The sequence below is a fragment of the Acomys minous genome (assembly GCF_964271855.1).
Source record: "Acomys minous genome assembly, chromosome: 3".
Lineage (NCBI taxonomy): Eukaryota > Metazoa > Chordata > Mammalia > Rodentia > Muridae > Acomys > Acomys minous.
Window position 1 is genome coordinate 52058229 of NC_140485.1, and position 18751 is coordinate 52076979.

Sequence of the window (18751 nt, forward strand, 5' to 3'; positions counted from 1 at the left end):
ATGATAGGTCTGGTCCAAATTCCAGATTTGCCACTTAGCTTAGTTTGAACTATTATTATTTTCACCAAGAATCAGTCTCCCTGTGTCTAAAACGAAGACACTGAGCAGTTTTTGTAAGGGCTAGTTGGAAGGATAAAAAAAATACCAAGTGTTCCATAAATACTGGCATGTTTCCTTGCAGTTCCCTCTTTCTGTAGGCTTGTTGGATTGCTTCAGAATTGAAGCTATGGCTCCTATGTTTTCTTGGAAGGACTGCCTTGGCACACCATGCCGCCTCAGCATTGTTTGTCTTCTATTTGCTGTCTTCCCAAGCTGCTTGTAAGTTGCTTGAAAGCTGAAACTCTTGAAACTGAATCCTTGGCTTTGGCCATAACGCCATATGATTTACATATTCTTTTTTTAAATTATGTATACAGTTCACTGCCTGTATGACAAAAGATGGCATTAGAGCACACTATAGATGGTTGTGAGACACCCTGTGGGTGCTGGGAATTGAACTCAGGACCTCTGGAAGAGCAGGCAGTACTCTTAACCTTTGAGCCATCTCTCCAGATTTACATTTTCTTATGTAAATTTACATATACTTAACCAAATGGTTGTTTCTAATAAGAAATCTGTGGCCTTCCAGTGACTACATCTTCAGTGACCATGTACAGAAGGGACGATAAAAGACATCCATTCAATGACTAGAGCATCTGGAATAAACAGTGGCAACAAAGATGTATCATAGCCTGGTTATTCCACATCAGACATACTAAGCCAGTGTTCTGTGGCACAGAAAACCATCAGGGAGTTTCTCCTGTTAACAGACATTGCTGATAGGAACAAGTCCTTTAGCTCAACAGTACAACCATAGTGAAATCAATTCCGACGGTGTGAGTCAAGCAGGTAGCTAGCAATGCCAGAATCTCATTCAGGATTTGTCATTTTGTTTTTAGAACAACTTTACCCACAGAGCCAGAACAAGTTATCTAAAAGAAAAGCAGGTACCCAGTCACATTGTGGGCTTACTGTGGGATTGCTGCCACTCTCCTCTAATCCTTAGGTGCTTAGCACCTATAACTCTTCAAATGATCCCTCACCTTTCAGTGTGTCTCATTTTGAGCTACATGAAAGAATAGTATATTTCTCTATAATTCATTGTTCTCAGATATATCCAGGCTCTACCTCTCTCGCTTTTTATAGTATTCTTAGCTTTGAGGAAGAATTTTACAAGGATGGATAAAACAAGATCTTGAAGCTTGATCTTTGTCACCTGCCAGCTTTTCACCAAAATCTTTCATTCTTACAATAGCATAGCAGCCAAAACTTGAATTTCAGTGCAAAATCTTGAGTCACGTGCATACTCCTATGTACTGATTTTTGCATTGTCACCTTTTGCTCTTGAGGTTTTGGGACCTTACATTATGAGGCAACTTGAGAGATGTTTCTAATGTGTGTATCTGTGTCTCTTGTCATTGAGGTCATTGTCATGAGAAAACCCTGGACAACAGCCATGACAAACAGAAATATTTTGACAACCCACAGTCACTGGATGCTGCTGAAGAAGAGCCCTCTGAGCGAGGAGCAGAGGAGGACCCTGGGCATTCTGTTGAGAACTCAGGGAGGGACTCCGATGCCCTTAGACTTGAAAGTAAGTTGATTTGACGTGAGCTGTGCTTCTGTGGGAAAATCAATTCCCAAACACCAGGCGTATGCTCTTCTCTCTTCTCAGGAGTTTGTTTGCTTCTTGTAACAGCCACTCATGTAGAGTCAGGAAGGTGACCATCAAACGGTGAAGCAGGGGACACTGTAGTGGGAGAGGGCTCTTCATGCTTTTTATCCACTTTAATCCTCTTGTGCTAGAGCAGACCATGCTCCTGCGTGTACAGTCTTCCTTCTCAATGTTATCAGTCCATGGAGTGAGTCACTATAGAAAGGAAAGTCTTTATAGCTTCTAAAATCTTTGCTCTTGACCTTGGCCTGTCCTTGAATGTGTTTTCACTTTCCTCACTTTCTCTGGCCTCTCTCAGGCCAGGCTTGTGAGGCTCCTTATCTTTCACACAGACTGATAGCGACCTCTGCAAATGTTTTGCTTTAAATGGGCAAATCCTGGGCTGGGCATGTAGCTCAGTTTTGATCCTTGACTCTGCTGTGTCGGGAGGATACCTGTGTCTTGCCCTTGCAGTGCCTGCCTAGTGACTCCCAGACTATGCTTGAGCTAAGGCTTACCCACAGCTCCAGCCTGATCTTGTAGGCTCATTATCTTGATTTACAGGTGCTTTACTCTAATGAGTCTACTGTCAAACTTGACTTGACTTTGGTCTATTTCCCATATCCTGTTCTCTGACTGCAGCTCCATTCACCCCAGTCCCAGTTTATTTCCTCAGTTTCTTAAGACCTGTTAAAGCTCTCACTTCTTCATCTTCTCTCTCTCTCTCTCTCTCTCTCTCTCTCTCTCTCTCTCTCTCTCTCTCTCTCTCTCTCTCTCCTACTGACTCAAGTTATCTTCACTCTGCCTTTCCTCTTAATCTGCTTTCCTAACTATGGCCCTTGATTTTGTGTAAACAACTATCTCTATGTGAGCATATATATAGAATTATATGAGGGAGCATTGTGTGCACATGCCTTTGCGTGTACAGGAAACAGACAGAAAGAGAGCAAGATAATTCACAGAATTAAAGCAGAAGTTTCAAAGCAGAAGCAGCCATTGTTACTGATTTTTGATGTGTCCAAAGAGTTGTTTCTGAAATGCAGTTCTGATCAGGTAAGTTTCCTAACAAATTTCTCAGTAGCTCTCTATTATGTATCATGAGAATCTAAATTAATGTGTGTTGTGAGACACTTTGGCCCCCATCCTCTTCGCAACTGTATCCTTTGGCAGGAAGTACAATATCCCATTCCTCTCTCAGGCCAGGCTTTTGAGACTCCATAGCTTTCACACTGACTGATAAAGACCTCTGCAAAAGCTTTGCTTTAAATGGACAAATCCTGGGCTGGGCATGTAGCTCAGTTGGTAGTGATGGCCTAAAATGCACAGAGTCCTGGCTTTGTTCCCAAGCACTGCGTACCCTGGGCATGGAGCTTCACATATCAGTTACATAGGGAGTTGAGGCCAGCCTGGGATATATGATGCTGTCTACAGAGGGAGGGTGGGAGGGAGGGAGATAGAGCCTGTACATTTCCAATGGTACCTTCTCTGAGAAGCATTCACAAAGGTTTCCAAACATAAGGAATTCCATCTGCTAACTTGTTCCTCCATTTTATAGAACACATTACATTTATTGTAATTTGTTTGTGTGCCTTGGCTCCCATCAGATTATGAGCTTTTACCAAAAGCTTTTGGATTGTTTTAAGATTTACTTATTCTTGGGCTGGAGAGATGGCTCATCCATTAAAGACTAGGCTCACAACCAAAAATATAAGATTTACTTATTTGTGTGTGTGTGTGTGTGTGTGTGTGAGAGAGAGAGAGAGAGAGAGAGAGAGAGAGAGAGAGAGAGAGAGAGAGAGAGAGAGATACATGTTGTGCCTGCATGTGTGTTTGTGCACCATATACATGTGGTGCCTGTAGAAGCCAGAAGAGGGCATTAGAACCCCCCAGGACTGGAGTTACAGAGGCTTGTGAGCTGCCATCTGGGTGCTGGAGAAGAAACCCAGATCTTCTAGAAGAGCAGTCAGTGTTCTTAGCTGCTAAACCGTCTCCCTAGCTGCTAATTTTTTTTCTTATTGTTTCATGTATGTAAGTGTTTTGCCTGTGTGTATGTATGAGTATCACATGCTTGCCTGGTGCCCCTAGAGGCCAGAAGAAGACTTTGGATTCTCTGAGACTTGAGTTACAGATGATTGTGGGCCATGTGGGTGCTGGGAACTTAACCTAGGTCCTCTGGAAAAGCATCAAGTATTCTTACCATTTGATATAACTCTCCAGCCCGTTGTTCTGAGATAGATCTTACTGTGTGGTCCTTATACTCCTTGAACTCTCACTCTCTCTATGTAGATCAGCTGGACTTGAGCTTATACAGACTCTGCTCTCTGCTTCCCAAGTGCTGGAATTAAATACATGCCCCACAATCCCAGGCATAGTTTATTTTGATTATGTTTAATTATCTGTGGGGGGCAGGGACACATAAATGCAGAAGAAGCTGACAGATCCTCCAGAGCTGGAGTAACAGGTGGCTGTGATCTACTTGGTATAGGTACTAGGAACGGAGCTGAGACTCCCTGCTTGCACAAGTACTCACAACCAACAAGCCTTCTCTTCAACACACAGATGATCAACTTTTTGAATACCAAGCCCTATCAAATCTTCTATTTATTGACTAAGGATGGTATTTGCATTTTGTGGATTGAATTAAAATATTTGCCAAGTAGGGTTGGTAGGATGGCTGCTGCCAAAGCTGATGGTCTAGTTTGATCCCCAGACCCTACATGATGCAAGGAGACTACTGACCCCCACAAGCTACCCTTTCACTTCGAAACGCATGTCCATATGTGTGAACATGTACCAAATAAATAAATCAAATGTTTAAGTCCTAGTACAAATCTCTTCTCCTGTTGTTAAATATTTAACAGCTCGTGTGTAGGAGAAGCAGGTCAGTCCTGGGGGCGACCACCACTGGTGTAAATGATGGTGTCGTTTCTGCCCACTAGGATCTGCACCCTTGGAGATTTAAAAACAAAAACAAAAACAAATGATCAGCTCTATTAGAAAGTACCAGAATTTAAGGAAAATACTACTGTAAGAAAAATAAATCTTTTCCAACTCAAAAGAATCTATTCTTAAGCTGGACAGTCAGTTTGCTCATTTACGATGACTCTCCTATGGTCCCCAGCAGTCTCGTGTCTTTGCTGGCACCAGCACACCCACACAGTTCCATGAATGTCCCACGGTTGCTTGGACTGCAAGTCATCAGAGACGACACTGAGTCATGCTGAGGGGTGTTTGACCTATTTATAGACATGGTCCGTATTCTAGTTACAACTCCGTAGTAGCCGAGACGTTTCTGACTACCATGTTAGTCATTATTTTTCTCTCTCAATTCAGAATAAAACCCAACCACAATTTTAGCCCATCTTCCTTTTGTATAGCACATCATTGCCTGAGACAGTGCTCGCCCGACATTTCTGTATCTTCAATTTCAATGTTCCTATGTGGTCCTAGTCAGCCCCCACACTTAGGATGAGCCATAGTAACCCTGACTGGGACAGGGCATTTCTTGGGCCCTGTCAGCGTGATGCAGACTTCTTCAGGCACATTCCTTTTTCCTCTGCTGACGCTGCTCACAGAGCGAGGTGTGAGCGCTGGCAGCACTCACTTTTCTTGGCCATGTGTCACTAATCAGTTCTTTTGCTTATCATCTATGAACCAATGACATGTCCACAAGAGGACAGGTCCAGTTCACGTGTTCACTCCAGGAGGCTGCCTCTCTCATGACTGTCAGTTATAACAAGTCCTGCTTTTTACCATAAAGAGTGTGCTTTCTTACACACAGCTAGTTATAGACATTAAAGACATTTTTGAGATGTCTGTTTTGGGGGGAAAAAATTTAATAAACACAAATAGTTAAGTCCTCTCCGGTGACCATTTACTGTGATGGTAATTCCTACCTTTTGGTGGTATTTTATAATTTACATAGTATTATACATAATGTACTGATTAATTAAATATATATTATTAAACTCACCTTATAGATGATCCAATTAAGGCTCAGGAAAAAGTTCAGTAGCTCCCTCAGATTGTCAGTGGGTGGCAAATCTAAAATTCATATTCAGCCTCCTGATGCGTGGGGTCTCATTATTAGTGAGCTTCAGAAATAGAGGTTTGATGGGTGACAACATTATTTTTAGTTGATAAGATAATTTTAATGAGTAGAATATTTTACTAAAAGAAGTGCAAAAATTATCTCCGAATACAGGTCAGTCTTGGTCAAAAAAGTACATTCTGCTGCCTTACATACCAACATATCCTTCTCTGTAGACAAAAGAAAATGCTTTAGTCGTGTATCTTTTTTTTTTTTTTTTTTTTTTTTTAAGATTTCACTTTGGCAAGAGAGTGAAAACTACGCCATTGTTACATTTTCAGATTACAGCTTAGTACTTGTTTCCCTGGTCCACCGTCCCTTGCTGTCAGCCATCACTGGAGAAAGAAGACATTGTAGTCATAGACACTGATGTCATGACCTCGCTCTACCACCTGCTGGGTGTTAGAACTTGACCCTGACACACCTGTTAGTTGAAGGAACCCTAGTATTGGTAGCAGTGTCTCCTGAGGGAGATTCCCATTTGCTTTCCTGGATTGCTCCTGCTGTACTGACTGCCATGGAAGGAGAAAGAGCACCACTGGTCTCATGTTGTTGTTGTTGTTGTTGTTGTTGTTGTTGTTGTTGTTTTTCTGCTAAACACACCATATCTCTCCCTACCTACCTTAGTGTGAGTGCTTTAGTCTAGGCCTTGCTCTCTGATTATCTATCGTCCTGATGTTTTATGCGTGTGTGTGTGTGTGTGTGTGTGTGTGTGTGTGTGTGTGTGTGTATGTTAGTTTGCAACCTGACTTACATAGTCAGATCACTGACATTTGAGCAGGATACTAGGGCACCAGACAGTATTGCTTGGGGCCCTACATTGGTTACATCCTAATTTGGAACCAAGTTTGTCTGTGTCCTGTATGTGTTATCATTATTATTAATGAATATACAGGACTGGTGAGATAGCTCCACAGTTAAGAGTACTGGCTGCTCTCTCAGAGGATCCAGCTTCAATCCTAGCACCCACACAGGGCAGTTCACAACTGCCTGTAAATCCAGTTCCAGAGGATCTGATAGCCTCACACCAATGCATATGAAATAAAAAATTAAGTAAAATTATTTTCTTAAGGTAAATATGCTCAGCTGGTCTTTGCGGTGCTCACTTGTAATTCCAGGGTTTGAAAAGCTAACGCAGAAAGAATCATGAGTTTGAAGTCACATTAGGCTGTAGAGCAAGCTCAAGGCCACTCTGGATGGCATGGCAAGGTCCTGACTTCAGACAGACCAGTTTGGTTTTGGTGCTCCACTGGCGAGTACTGCTCTGACCAGACCATAAAGGAAGTGTCTGAAGTCATTTAAACACTCACTGGGCTCTTTACTGTCCATGTGTGTTTTGTGAATCTACTACACATCTTTCGGTCTTCTGCTTCCTAAAGCTCTCTTGGAGCCCCTCATCTGGAACTGTAAATGCTGATCTTACCAAATCTTACCAAATGCAGTCACTGCCTTTAGTCCCTCCCTCATGCTCTATTCCCTCTCAGTAGCTGGTGCCCCTTGCAAGTCTGTGGCTGCCTTGGCCATCTGGACCTCCATCTCTCCCTGGGTGAGCCATTCCATCTTTCACGGATTCAATACAAGATCCCCTTGTGAGGCCCATGGTCTTGTTTTCTGTCACTGTCATGCTCTCCTAGCTGGGAGATGGCTACACCTGCCTACTCTGCTCTTCCAAGTCAGCTCACTATACTCATTTCCTTCAACATCCTGTGGCTTCTACTCTCATCTCCATCCTTAGAACTGACCTACTGCAATTTGTTGTCTTCCTAGCAAAGTATTTGTTCAGCTGATTGTTTTTGAGCAGTGTGTCTGTCTGCTGCCATTCTCACCACTGTGTCACCCTTAGTTCCTCCGTCCCTCATTACATGTGCTTTGGGGACTTCCACCAAGTCTCCATCTATTAGCACAGTCTCCTTTGGAACTGCTTAAACTAAGGCCCCAGGCTTAAACTGGAATTTCCATGTGTTTGTAGAACATTAAAAAATTGCACTGAGCTTCTCTCATTGAAATTTGGGCCACATATGATGATTTACATTCTCAGCACCTCCACTCTGTCATTCTTGACAGAATATATAACATGGCTGAAACTCAGTATGAACCCATGTGACCCCCACTGTGGGTACTTAAGTTTTCTTCCGCGTCACAATATTTATCCTTCATTTCCCAAGTGAAAATAGTGCCTGCTAAAGAAGATGAAGGAAAACTGGAGGCGTGGGTGTCAGCCTCTGTTTCAGTTTATATCACACCATCTGCCCCATGGGCTCCAAGCCCAGAGTCTACTCCTACAGCTTGCTGCCAGCGTTATTCAAAATCTGAGATTCCTCCACAATCCAGACCTGTCACCACACGGAAGGTTGTATTGCCAGCTATAGAGGGCATCTGTACAGGACAGTGCTCGGCAGTCTCTGCAGAGAAGTTCTCCCTTCATTCTCACCTGCTCTTTGAGGTCCATGGGCTATGATGCTCCAGCCCTCAGCACACTGCTATGTGCCAGCAGCAAATGCTTCACCAGTTATCTGGTAAATGTGTTACATCCTACCTATCCCTCGCCTTCCCCTCACTCCACTGTCTGTAAACAGTGTTCTGTTCTCAGCCTCAGATTGGGAACTGACAGCCGCCTCGTACAGAAGCCTACTAATTTTCATGACACTTTAAAGCCTTGAAGTCATAGTTAAACGTATCCTATTAATTCCTCCAAAGTTCTCTTTGCATCCCCACAGTCAGCTTCCTTTGTCCTCTCTAGTTCCGTGTTCTGCCCTTTCTCGTCCCTTGCCTCCCACGCCTTCACCAGCTGGCTCAGCATTCCTAGACCTGGGCTATCCTCCTCCTCCTGCTCTTTTCATATACCACTATTACTCTACTTAAGGCACAGTAAGAACCCCTCCTCCAGACTCCACCAGAGAGTCTTAAAGTCACCTCCAAATCACGCTGGCTCGTTGCCTATCTATGAGCTTGGTTCTAATTAACTTTGCAATTAGTAGTACTTTCACACATGCCTTCCTTGCTCCTGCGTGCATATCTGCTTTGGTCCATGAGTACAGGAGCCAACACACATGTTCTTTTTAGAAAGTTTCCCAGGCTGCTGCTTTGTCTAAATCCTCCTACAGAACCCTACCTTTCTTTGGGAAGCATTGTGTGATTGCATTCAGATCACCTTTCTTATAAAAATTTTCAATTGTCTCAAATGTATATAGCTTTGTGTTTTCAAGTTTACTGTTGATTAGTTATATTTAATTTGTCAGGATCAAAATCCTTCATTTGCTTTTTGCTGCCATCAAAATTGCTTACAGCAGAGATAGACACATAGATAGGAAAAGCTAAATAAATAAACACCAGCTTCCCTTGACCACAGCATACAGCCCCATCTGAGGAATAATATAAACTGTGTGTCTGGGGTTTTTCCCTAAGAACTGCTGCCACCGTGGCTCACCCTTTGGAATGGCTCACTGGATGCTAGCAGCAGATGCCTGAAGCAATTCTAAGGCCTTTCTTCACTTGAATACTGGCTTCCATTATCAAATGCATGCCCCGCCCTCTCTCTCTGAGAAGTTTAAATTACATAATTGTTTAATGCTAAATGTGTCCATATCCATATGACCGGAGTAGGGAGAAGCAATGACCTTAAAAACTGTGTTCATAGACAAATTTTGCAGGTAAGCAACAAGGGTGTTTTCACATAATAGCCATCACTGAAAGAAAGAAAGCGTTCTAGGAACAGCCTGTGTTGTAGGTGGGGTTTTCATTGCTGTAATAAGCACCAAGACCAAAAGCAACTAGCAGAGAACAGACTTATTTCACGTTACATTTCCATCCTGCGGGGAAGTCAAGGCAGGAACCTGGAGGCAAGAACTGAAACAGGCCATGGAGAAGCACTGCTTACTGCCTTGCTCAGTTGCCCTCTCAAGGCTGCCACTATGCAACTGAATTAGCTGGGTCCTCCCATAAGAGTTATTATTCAGAAAAAACCTCTGCGTTCTTGCCTACTGGCTAACCAGCACTGCCTCCATATGCGGTCTGACTGGACACTGAGAGGAGCCTGCATTCTCCCTTTGCCAAAAGCCACATGTCTTGCTGGATGAAACTTTTCAAAGACTCTTTCCTTTTCCGTCTCTGAATTGGATAATTGGATCCTTTGGGTGTCACAGACATAGGAGGAGAAAGGAAAAGATGCTGAGAATCAGATGAGGAACCGGTAGAGACAGCCGAGTCAGATGCCAGGCAGTGCTTCCATTTACGTTGCTTTGGGGGTTCCCAGTGGCAGCTTTCTCCAGCTGTTTTCCAGGCTGATGTGAAGCCTAGTTTTATGTTGGTTGCTATTCAGCTGGGTGAGCTCTGGACTTTTGTTATGTGACCACCTCAGAAGGTAAAAAGTCTTCAGTTCCACCAGGTGATGATGGTACACATCTTTAATCTCAGTACTCGGGAGGCAGAGGCAGGTGGATCTCTTGAGTTTGAGGCCAGCCTGCTCTATAAAGTAAGTTTCAGGACAGCCAAGGCTACAGAGAGAAACCCTGTCTTAAAAAACAAAACAAAACAAGTCTTCAGTTGCCTGCAGGACAGAAGAAGACAGGAATAGCAGATCCTCAAGAACATCGTCCGTAGATTGCTCTGAGCTCCCAGTGCTGTCTTCCACCGCTATCAGGGGCTGCTGTGAGCTCAGCCCAGTGTTGGAGATAAGGAATAACATAGCAAGAAAGAGCCTTGAAATTAGATCTTTGTCAGCCTGCAAGTATAACCCTGGCCACATGATGTATACAACAACCAGCCACTTCTGCTTCAGTATCCTGAAGCATGAACAGGCTTTGGCAAACCTAGATCCCTCTCTTGGAGTACTGGCAGTAATGATAAAGAGCTGTAGAAAGCAGCAGATGGCTTCGGAAACCTAAGAGAAACTTACTTGAAATAACATCAGTATGGTTTGAAGTAACGTGGTCATAAATAGTGCCTTCCAGCTTTCCCAAGGAAGAATCACTGCTTGACCTCAGGCTATCCATGCTCCACAATAGAAACTGGGACAGAAGGCAGAGGTGCCAGCAAAGCAGAGGGTAACACCACTGATTTGTACAGAGTTGCTTTCTGCTGTGGTCATCAGCCATGCTTCCCAGTCTAGCCACTCCCCTCCCTCCCTCCCTCCCTCCCTCCCTCCCTCCCTCCCTCCCTCCCTCCCTCTCTCTCTCTCTCTCTCTCTCTCTCTCTCTCTCTCACACACACACACACACACACACACACACCCTAGAGACTAATGCCAAGATTTTCTATGGCTAAAGAGCAGGTCATATGTATGTGAGAGTCCTGACACTGGCCTTGTTAACACCATGTTTTCTAATCTCTGAACAAGCTGGAATTGCCAACTGAAGGACTAATGAACTGGCATTGGCAGGCAAGCCAGTGCTCTCAGGGTAAGCAGTGGGTGCTTCTTATAAAAGGAGGCATTTCGCTCTTTGTTTTTATACCCTATCCACTTCTACAAGGGATGAGACATGGCATTTATGAAACACACAATATAAAGCACAGCAATTAATTCAAAATAAATAGCGAAGACTGTGTAATAAATGATTTAGCAAAGGAAAACATTATTTTAAGAAACTCAGAATATTCATTTCTGAGCCTTCTAAGCACAGGGTGGAACTTGAAGGTTGTAAGCTTCATAAGACAAACATTTCGATTCTTGAGAAAATTTTTGCTAGCGTATTCCACTAAGAGACACTGTGGGAGCCCCTAAATACTTGAACAGTATAAACAATACCTTCATAACCATTTTAAAGACATTAAACTAGGATATGGTTATTTTTATAATAGTCATTACTGAAAACAGAAGCTTTCACTGGAGCCCTACTAACACTTTGTTCCGTTCAGACAGCGAAGCAAGCTCTGTGGACTGGACATGTAACTGCTTCATGGTAACTGAATAAAGTTTACAGGACCTACATAGTCAACAAATAGCAGAATAAACACATTTTTGCCATCTGTGTTTTGTATGTTGAGCAGGTGATCTTTCAAAACAAATAATTTGTGCCACAGCTGTCCTCTTACTAGTGACACCATCCATGGCTGCCTGCCTTCTGGCTCCTGCCAGTACTTTCTGGCTGGCTTTTGGCAAAGACTAAATGGCAGAGATGGTGTTCTGTTTTGAGGTTTGAAGATGCTGGGTGGTATTCTATGAAAGTAGGCACCATAGCTGTGCCTCTAAGTAGAGCCAGAATGTCTCTAAAAACAAGGTTTGAGCCACATGGTACTTAAGAAAACGTTATGAAACTTGACCACACAACCCCTTGAATTGCAGGCACAGTGGTCGAGGAGAGCAATGGTTCTGACGAAGTGGAGAAGTCAGACGAAACAAAGATGTCTGAAGAGATACTGGCTTTGGTGGATGAGTTTCAGCAGGCCTGGCCTCTGGAAGGCTTTGGGGGAACACTGGAAATGAAAGGGCGGCGTCTGGACCTGCAGGGAATACGGGTACTAAAGAAAGGCCCACAGGATGGAGTAGCCAAGAGCTCTTGTTATGGAGACTGCAGAAGTGAAGATGATGAAGCAGCAGAATGGGTAAGAGTTTGCCGGCTCAGGGCTGAGGAAGCCCAGTCAGCCAAGCGCAAGAACCCCAAAGGCCAATTACAAAGCCAAGCTTAGCGGCATGTGCTTGTAATGCCAGCACAGGGGAAGCAAAGACAAAAGCAGTCCTGTGGCCGGCCAGCCAACCTAGCCTTACCAGGAGCCCCAAGGCAAGGGGTGGCCCTGCCTCAGAAAAACAAGATGGCAGCTCCTAAGGACTGGCCTCCACACCCACGTATACCAGTGTGAACATAAAAATATACTTGAATACAACACAGACACACACATGCATCCACCTATCCACAAACACATACATAGAGCTGCCAACGCAGTCCTCATGAAATTGTAGCCAGGTTTTTCACACTCCTAGTGCCCAAGTATAAAGTTTTTGAGTATGTGGCTTTGCCTTACTCCATGTTCCAGGACACATTCCAGTGCTAAATTGTTCACACTGGAATTTTCTAGGAGACATTTCATGTTATATAATCATTACTGACCCTTCTGGAAAGTGAGAGAAAATGGAATGTGTATAAACCACCCTCCAAGTCACAGACTTGATGTGATGAGGTAGGCTTCTTTTCAGTACCTTCTGTGTACTCATCAAGACTAAGGTATTTTGTTCATTTCACTACCAATTTTTCATTTAGATCTTTTAACATTAAACTTAGCCAGATGCACTATGCACCTGTAGTCTCAGCGCTGAAGCAGGAGGATGACGTAAGCCCAAGAGTTCAGAACTAGCCTGGGCAATATAGCAACATTGTTCAAAATAGTAATAATAATTAATAACAATCATAATAAATAATAATAGCTTTAAGGAAAAAATGACTAGATTTTGGAATATATTTTTCCCTTTCAAACTATATATGAATATTTTTAATTAGAGACTAGGAGGAAAATCTCAATGTAAGAAAACGCTCCACTGTACTAATGCACTCCTGAGCCCTTCCCCTCATCTCATGTGCTAAGCAGCCACAGTAGCACAAATGTCTAGTCCCAGCATTCCCACAGGGAGAAGAAAGCAAAGACAGGAGTGTCTTCAGAAGTTCTCAGGCATGCTGCCCTGGGCTACACAATGGTGAAGAGACCTTGTCTCAAACAAGATGGCAAATACCAACACCAAAGGTTGTCCTCTGACCTCTACACAAGCCATGCCTGTACTACCCACACACAAACACAAATGAACACACTCATACACTCATATCTCACACACAGATTTTTATTTGATCCATAATAATTACACATATTTATAGGCAAATATATATAAATATATATGCTATATTTATATCTCTAGTGGATATTTCAACGTGTATATGCAATATGAATATGCAGTGATCAAATCAGGGTATTTGTTTATTATCCAGGTTATTCTTTAATATATTCTTTGAGAATTTCATATATGTATGCAAAATTATCATATTTATCCCAACTAACCCTTCTAAGACCCATCACTCTTACCCTCTTTTTTATTTTTCCCCTTACAACACACCTAATCCTGCTTAGTGCATATACCCTTAACAAAAATTGACTCTTCCTCCCCGCAAAGTCATCACTTTCAGCTCCTCAGCGAGGGGTGGGGGCTTCTGTCATCCAAGCTGGAAAGTTGACTGGACTGATCTTCATGGAGGTAGCTACAGCTGCCCTGCGTTTCTAAGTGTAGTAGGCCTGCCCTGTCCAGAGGACATTGATTTACTGCAGCCCTCCCTGATCTCTGGCCCTAATAGCCCTCTGCCCTCTCTTTCTCTATTGTCCCTGAGCCTCGTGAGGAAAGGGTGCGATAGAGGTGTTCATTTGTGGATGAACACGCTGTATTTTGGCAAGTTCTGAGTTTCCAAGTTAACCACCATTCACTACACACAGAAACTTCTCTGATGAGGTCTGAGAATGGCACAAGTCAATGGCTCTAGAGAAAAAAAACTCTCCAAGGCATTTTCATACTATGTCTATTTAGCAGAAAAATAGTAATAGATTCACCCTGCCCAACCCCTGGAGCCGTAGATTCTTGCCCTGATTTACAGTACCAGGTATCCATTCCCTTCTATGGAACAGACCCTAAACCCAATCACATAGCAATTGGTTATCCCATAGCATCTGCCAGCATTGTACCCAGGAACATATCTTGCCATACAGTTGCTATTAGGCACAGCTAGATAAAACTGTCAATGACTTTTTCTCTAATAACCTATGTCCTGGTATCAACTTGATTTTTCCATGTCCTCTGACCAAAGTGTATGGTGTCTCCAGAAACAGATCTGATCGTCAGGTTCTGCAGGCCTACCTCATCCTCCAACTGCAGCCGTCAGGATGAATGACAGATTCCCTCGCTGGTCTCATTTGTTTCTAACATGTTTTTGATCCCCAGATCACATTCCAGGTCAAACGTGTAAAGAAACCAAAAGGGGATCATAAAAAGCCTCCTGGGAAAAAAGTAGAGTCAAATCAAGCAGAAAATGGACAACGTTACCAAGCAAACTTAGAGATCACTGGCCCAAAGGTGGCATCTCCTGGGCCCCAGGGTGAGTGACACTGTCTCAGGTCTCATTTCTTTTTTCAGGTCCCTGTCTTGTTTCTCAGAAGGAATGTCTTTTATGACTCAGATGAGAAGATGAAAGGACCATATCAGTATTGGTATAAGAAGTTTTTTAGACTTTGATTTTTACCATTAGCTATTTGGGTTAAAGGCCACCACCCATCATGCATCCAAGTGACTCTCCCCCTCCCCCACTCCACCGCAAGCCCACCTGATAGAATTCTTTTTAAAATGTCATATCCATTTTTAAAGGAATATTTGTACTATCTTAGACTGAAAATTCAATTCATTAGAATCTGTCTTCCTTAACTGGATAAAAGTACTGACTAAGCAGAAGGCAATAGTGGGATAGAGTCAATCAGCTTGTTTAAACCCAGGGTGTACCATAAGAAGTCCTGCATGTCCTAGGACAGGTCTCACCATCACAGAGGTAAAAACATGGACTGGCTGTGCTGTTAAAGACCTTGTTAAGTTACAGGAGGCAAGCACCTTCTTCTGCTAAGTCTGTCTGTCTATGAAGAAGATGGCCACATGTCAAATGTGGGAACAGCTGTCACTGTAGGAAGTCATTGAGGAAGAAGGTGTCCATAGTACCTACAGCAATTTATGGTGAAGGACGTTCCCAGGCAGAGAACTACAAGAGATAATTCAACAGTGTGATTTTACAGAATATTTTTATATAGTTGTATCATATATTTTCCACAGAAGGTATCACTGTCATTTAAAGAACATAAAAAATGCAAAATGCAATAGTAAGATAAAAAAAAAACATGCACTACTTTATCAGCTATACACATAGCTCTACCAGTGTAACAGTATGTCCAGTCAGTAGCAGCCATGGAAGAGCAAACATGAACAGTGAAGGTTTTTGCCTACCAAATTGTCTCTGTGTAGTGCACAGCAAAAATCAACAAGGCCAACTTGAGCTTAGTTTGACAAGATGAGTCAGAGGAATTTATGCCATACCAATAACTCTTCTTCTATTAATGCACTCTAGGAGAGTTGCCTTGTAGACACCAGAGATATGTGCACAAAGATGCCATTACACCGAGTTCCTTATCATAGTAACAACCGATAAGCAGCCTCAATACTGCACTTTCCTAACTAAGCTGCAGCATGTCTGTGGCATATGCTGTACAACAAAGAGACACACAACGCAGCAAGTGAATAAAGACAGCTTATGAATGGCATAAGGCTGTTTCCATCCTGATAGTAAACACACTGTGTCTTATCAACTGTATTTTTCTCACATTTCAATATCTCTGTTACATGAGCTACATGTCACAGCTGATGTACGTAATAGCTGGCAGCATTTTTTCTGTTGTCAAGTGTCTGATGTACTCTATCCCATGGAGTTGATGGCCTCTTGAATCAGCTGCACTTGGCCTAGCAAGCAGCACATAAGACACGTGGAGAGGGAAGCACAGCAGTGCGGATGCTCTCTCTGGGTGCTAAGAGAAGTGAAGGTCATTTGTGTCTCCTTTGTGGCCTCTCTATTATACAGGTATTTTTTTTTTAATTAATAGCACATTTTTATTGAAAATTAAAATAATTCATATTACATCTCATTTTCTATCCCATCCCATGCATCCTCCCATTCCTCCCTCCCTCCCACTTTCACCCCACTCCCCCTTCCCTACAACTGTGACTGAGGGGGACCTCCTCCCCCTGAATATGGTGCTAGGGTATCAAGTCTCTTCTTGGTAGTCCGCTATCCTTCCTCCGAGTGCCATTGGACCTCCCCAACAAAGGGACATGGCCAAATATGGGGCACCAGAGGTCCTGTGAAAGTCAGTCCCCAGTCTCCACTTAACTATGGAGAATGTTCTATACAGGTATTTTCTAATAATCCCATATTGCGTTAAAGAAACCAAAAGCTTCTTACAAAGGGACAACTAAAGCCTACATGGCTGAGATTCTGTGAGAGCATCTAGGCAGGTGTGCCTTTGTTTGCTTGCTTGCCTGTAATGCTGGGGTGTTAAAGTTGGGCCTTGCTGGCACTAGACAAGTCCTGTACCTCTGAGCTACCCCCAAACCCCACTTAAGCAGTTCCAAGTGGTCCCTGCTTGGCAGGCCTGAGTTGGACACTGAAAATACTTGCAAATGATATCATGAAGTCTCTTACTGTCCTGAAGGTGAGTGCTCTCAGCGTGCAGACGGTGCAAAAATACTCCAGAGGGTTAGTAGCCCAGTTAAATAAGTATGGATTTTGTTCACTGTCCACTAATAAACTTCTGACAAATCAGGTCCAAGTTCTAAAGCAAATTATTGAGCAGATGTCTGTAAACCTATGGGAGAATTGGAGATCTTTGAGAACCATAATAGATAAACTGAGCACTAATAATAACATTGAACTAATTTCATTTCCTTTTTTTGGCTAGGGCTTCTAGAGTGGGAGGCCAGAGAAGTGCCATAGACATAGTGTAACTGGGTTTCAGCAAGGCATTTAACATCCTCTTATGATGTCCTTGTGACCAAGATGGAGAGATGTGGGCTCGAAGTTTCCCACTGCCTACAGGATAAAGTGCAGACTTCCTAGTGTGGCATTCAGGACCCTTTATAAACCAGCCTCTCCCCACTCTCCAACACCACCTATGAAGCAGCCATGCTCTTGTTTTACCATGCCTTTGCACATGCTGTGCCCTCTGCCTCGAATGCCCTTACCCACCTCTGCGGTGCTAATATCACTCACCCTTAAACTTGAAACTCAAGTGCCATTTCTCCCTTGTAACCTTCAGATAGAATTAGTTGCTCCCTCCTTTGTGCTGTCATGTTGTAACAGGCTCTTTTTGTGTTCCTTTCTCACTAGCCTGCGAGCTGCAGAGCAGGCTGCCTCTTCCTATGTGTACCCCAGTGCATTTCACAGTCCCCAGACCCTTTATAATAGGTGCTTAATATTTTTCACGTGAATTTTTAAAATATAAAGAGAAAGTGAGCTTTATTGTGAAATGTATGCTTTATTTAAAGTTAATTGGAAATTCTTCCAAACTGTTCTTTTTTGCTTTATTAAAATCTGCATCTAAATCTCTGCCTATACCTCAAATGTTTTTCTATTGCTGGTAAATTCCAAGAGTATAAAAAGTGCCACACAAAATTAAGGTTCTCCTTCCTGCGCAAACCCATCAGAAGCCCATCAGATAAGACTTGGCTTTGCTTTTTCTCTTTCTTGGGGACTTGGTCTGAAGTAAAGGGCTCAGACTGAACAGGAGGTGCCTTTGCTAGCACAGGCAGTGAGACTACATGTTAGCATCACATAGGCTATGTCTGCGTTCCCCCTCTGCCCCTCTGGTCAGAGAACTTTGGGTGAGGCACTCATCACCTGCTTCCTCCTCTGAGCAAACACACAGGAAATGCTCATACATATGACCTTATGTTGTCACAGATCCCATCCTGTCATGGCAGCAGTGATTCTCTCAGGGGCAGCTTGTACCCATGGAATATTTGACAGTGTATGGCAACATTTCTTGAGGGGGTTGTGCTACTGAAATCTGATGGGTTGAGGCCTAGGGGCTGCTAAAATGTCCTGGAGTGCACTACAGTGTCTACAACAAAGCATTGTCTACCCCAGGATGTCAAAGCCAGGACTGGATGCCTGCTTCCCACTAAATCCGAGTTAGCCTCATAAAATCAAAACCCAGAAGGGTAAACTGAGCTGCCTAAGAGTGTTAGTATCTAAGAGTGTCTTCATCCTTATTTCAGTTGACCAGCTTCAAACAGAGCACGGGATTGCATTTTAATTTCATCACCTTTGAGAATAAGACCTTATTCAGAGAGGATATTTATTCTCATTGCCACGAATGATAAGATTTTGATTGAATCTGTTTTTCCATGGCACACATTCTAGAGACCAGAAGAAAAACGGACACCACCAAACACCCCAGTTTGGGTGATG

The 18751-nt window shown here is 43.2% G+C and overlaps 1 protein-coding gene across 2 annotated transcripts in view; it reads left to right on the plus strand.

The window, feature by feature from the left end:
• The window catches only part of TTC17 (tetratricopeptide repeat domain 17), a 105804-nt gene that overhangs the window by 58446 nt on the left and 28607 nt on the right, over positions 1–18751 (plus strand). The window contains exons 17-19 of one of the 2 annotated variants that reach the window (XM_084777151.1): positions 1463–1633; positions 12064–12323; positions 14692–14845. In XM_084777151.1, the coding sequence (XP_084633277.1) occupies positions 1463–1633; positions 12064–12323; positions 14692–14845 (585 nt within the window). The remainder of the gene's footprint in view (positions 1–1462; positions 1634–12063; positions 12324–14691; positions 14846–18751) is intronic. The other variant, XM_084777152.1, reaches the window with a different exon arrangement.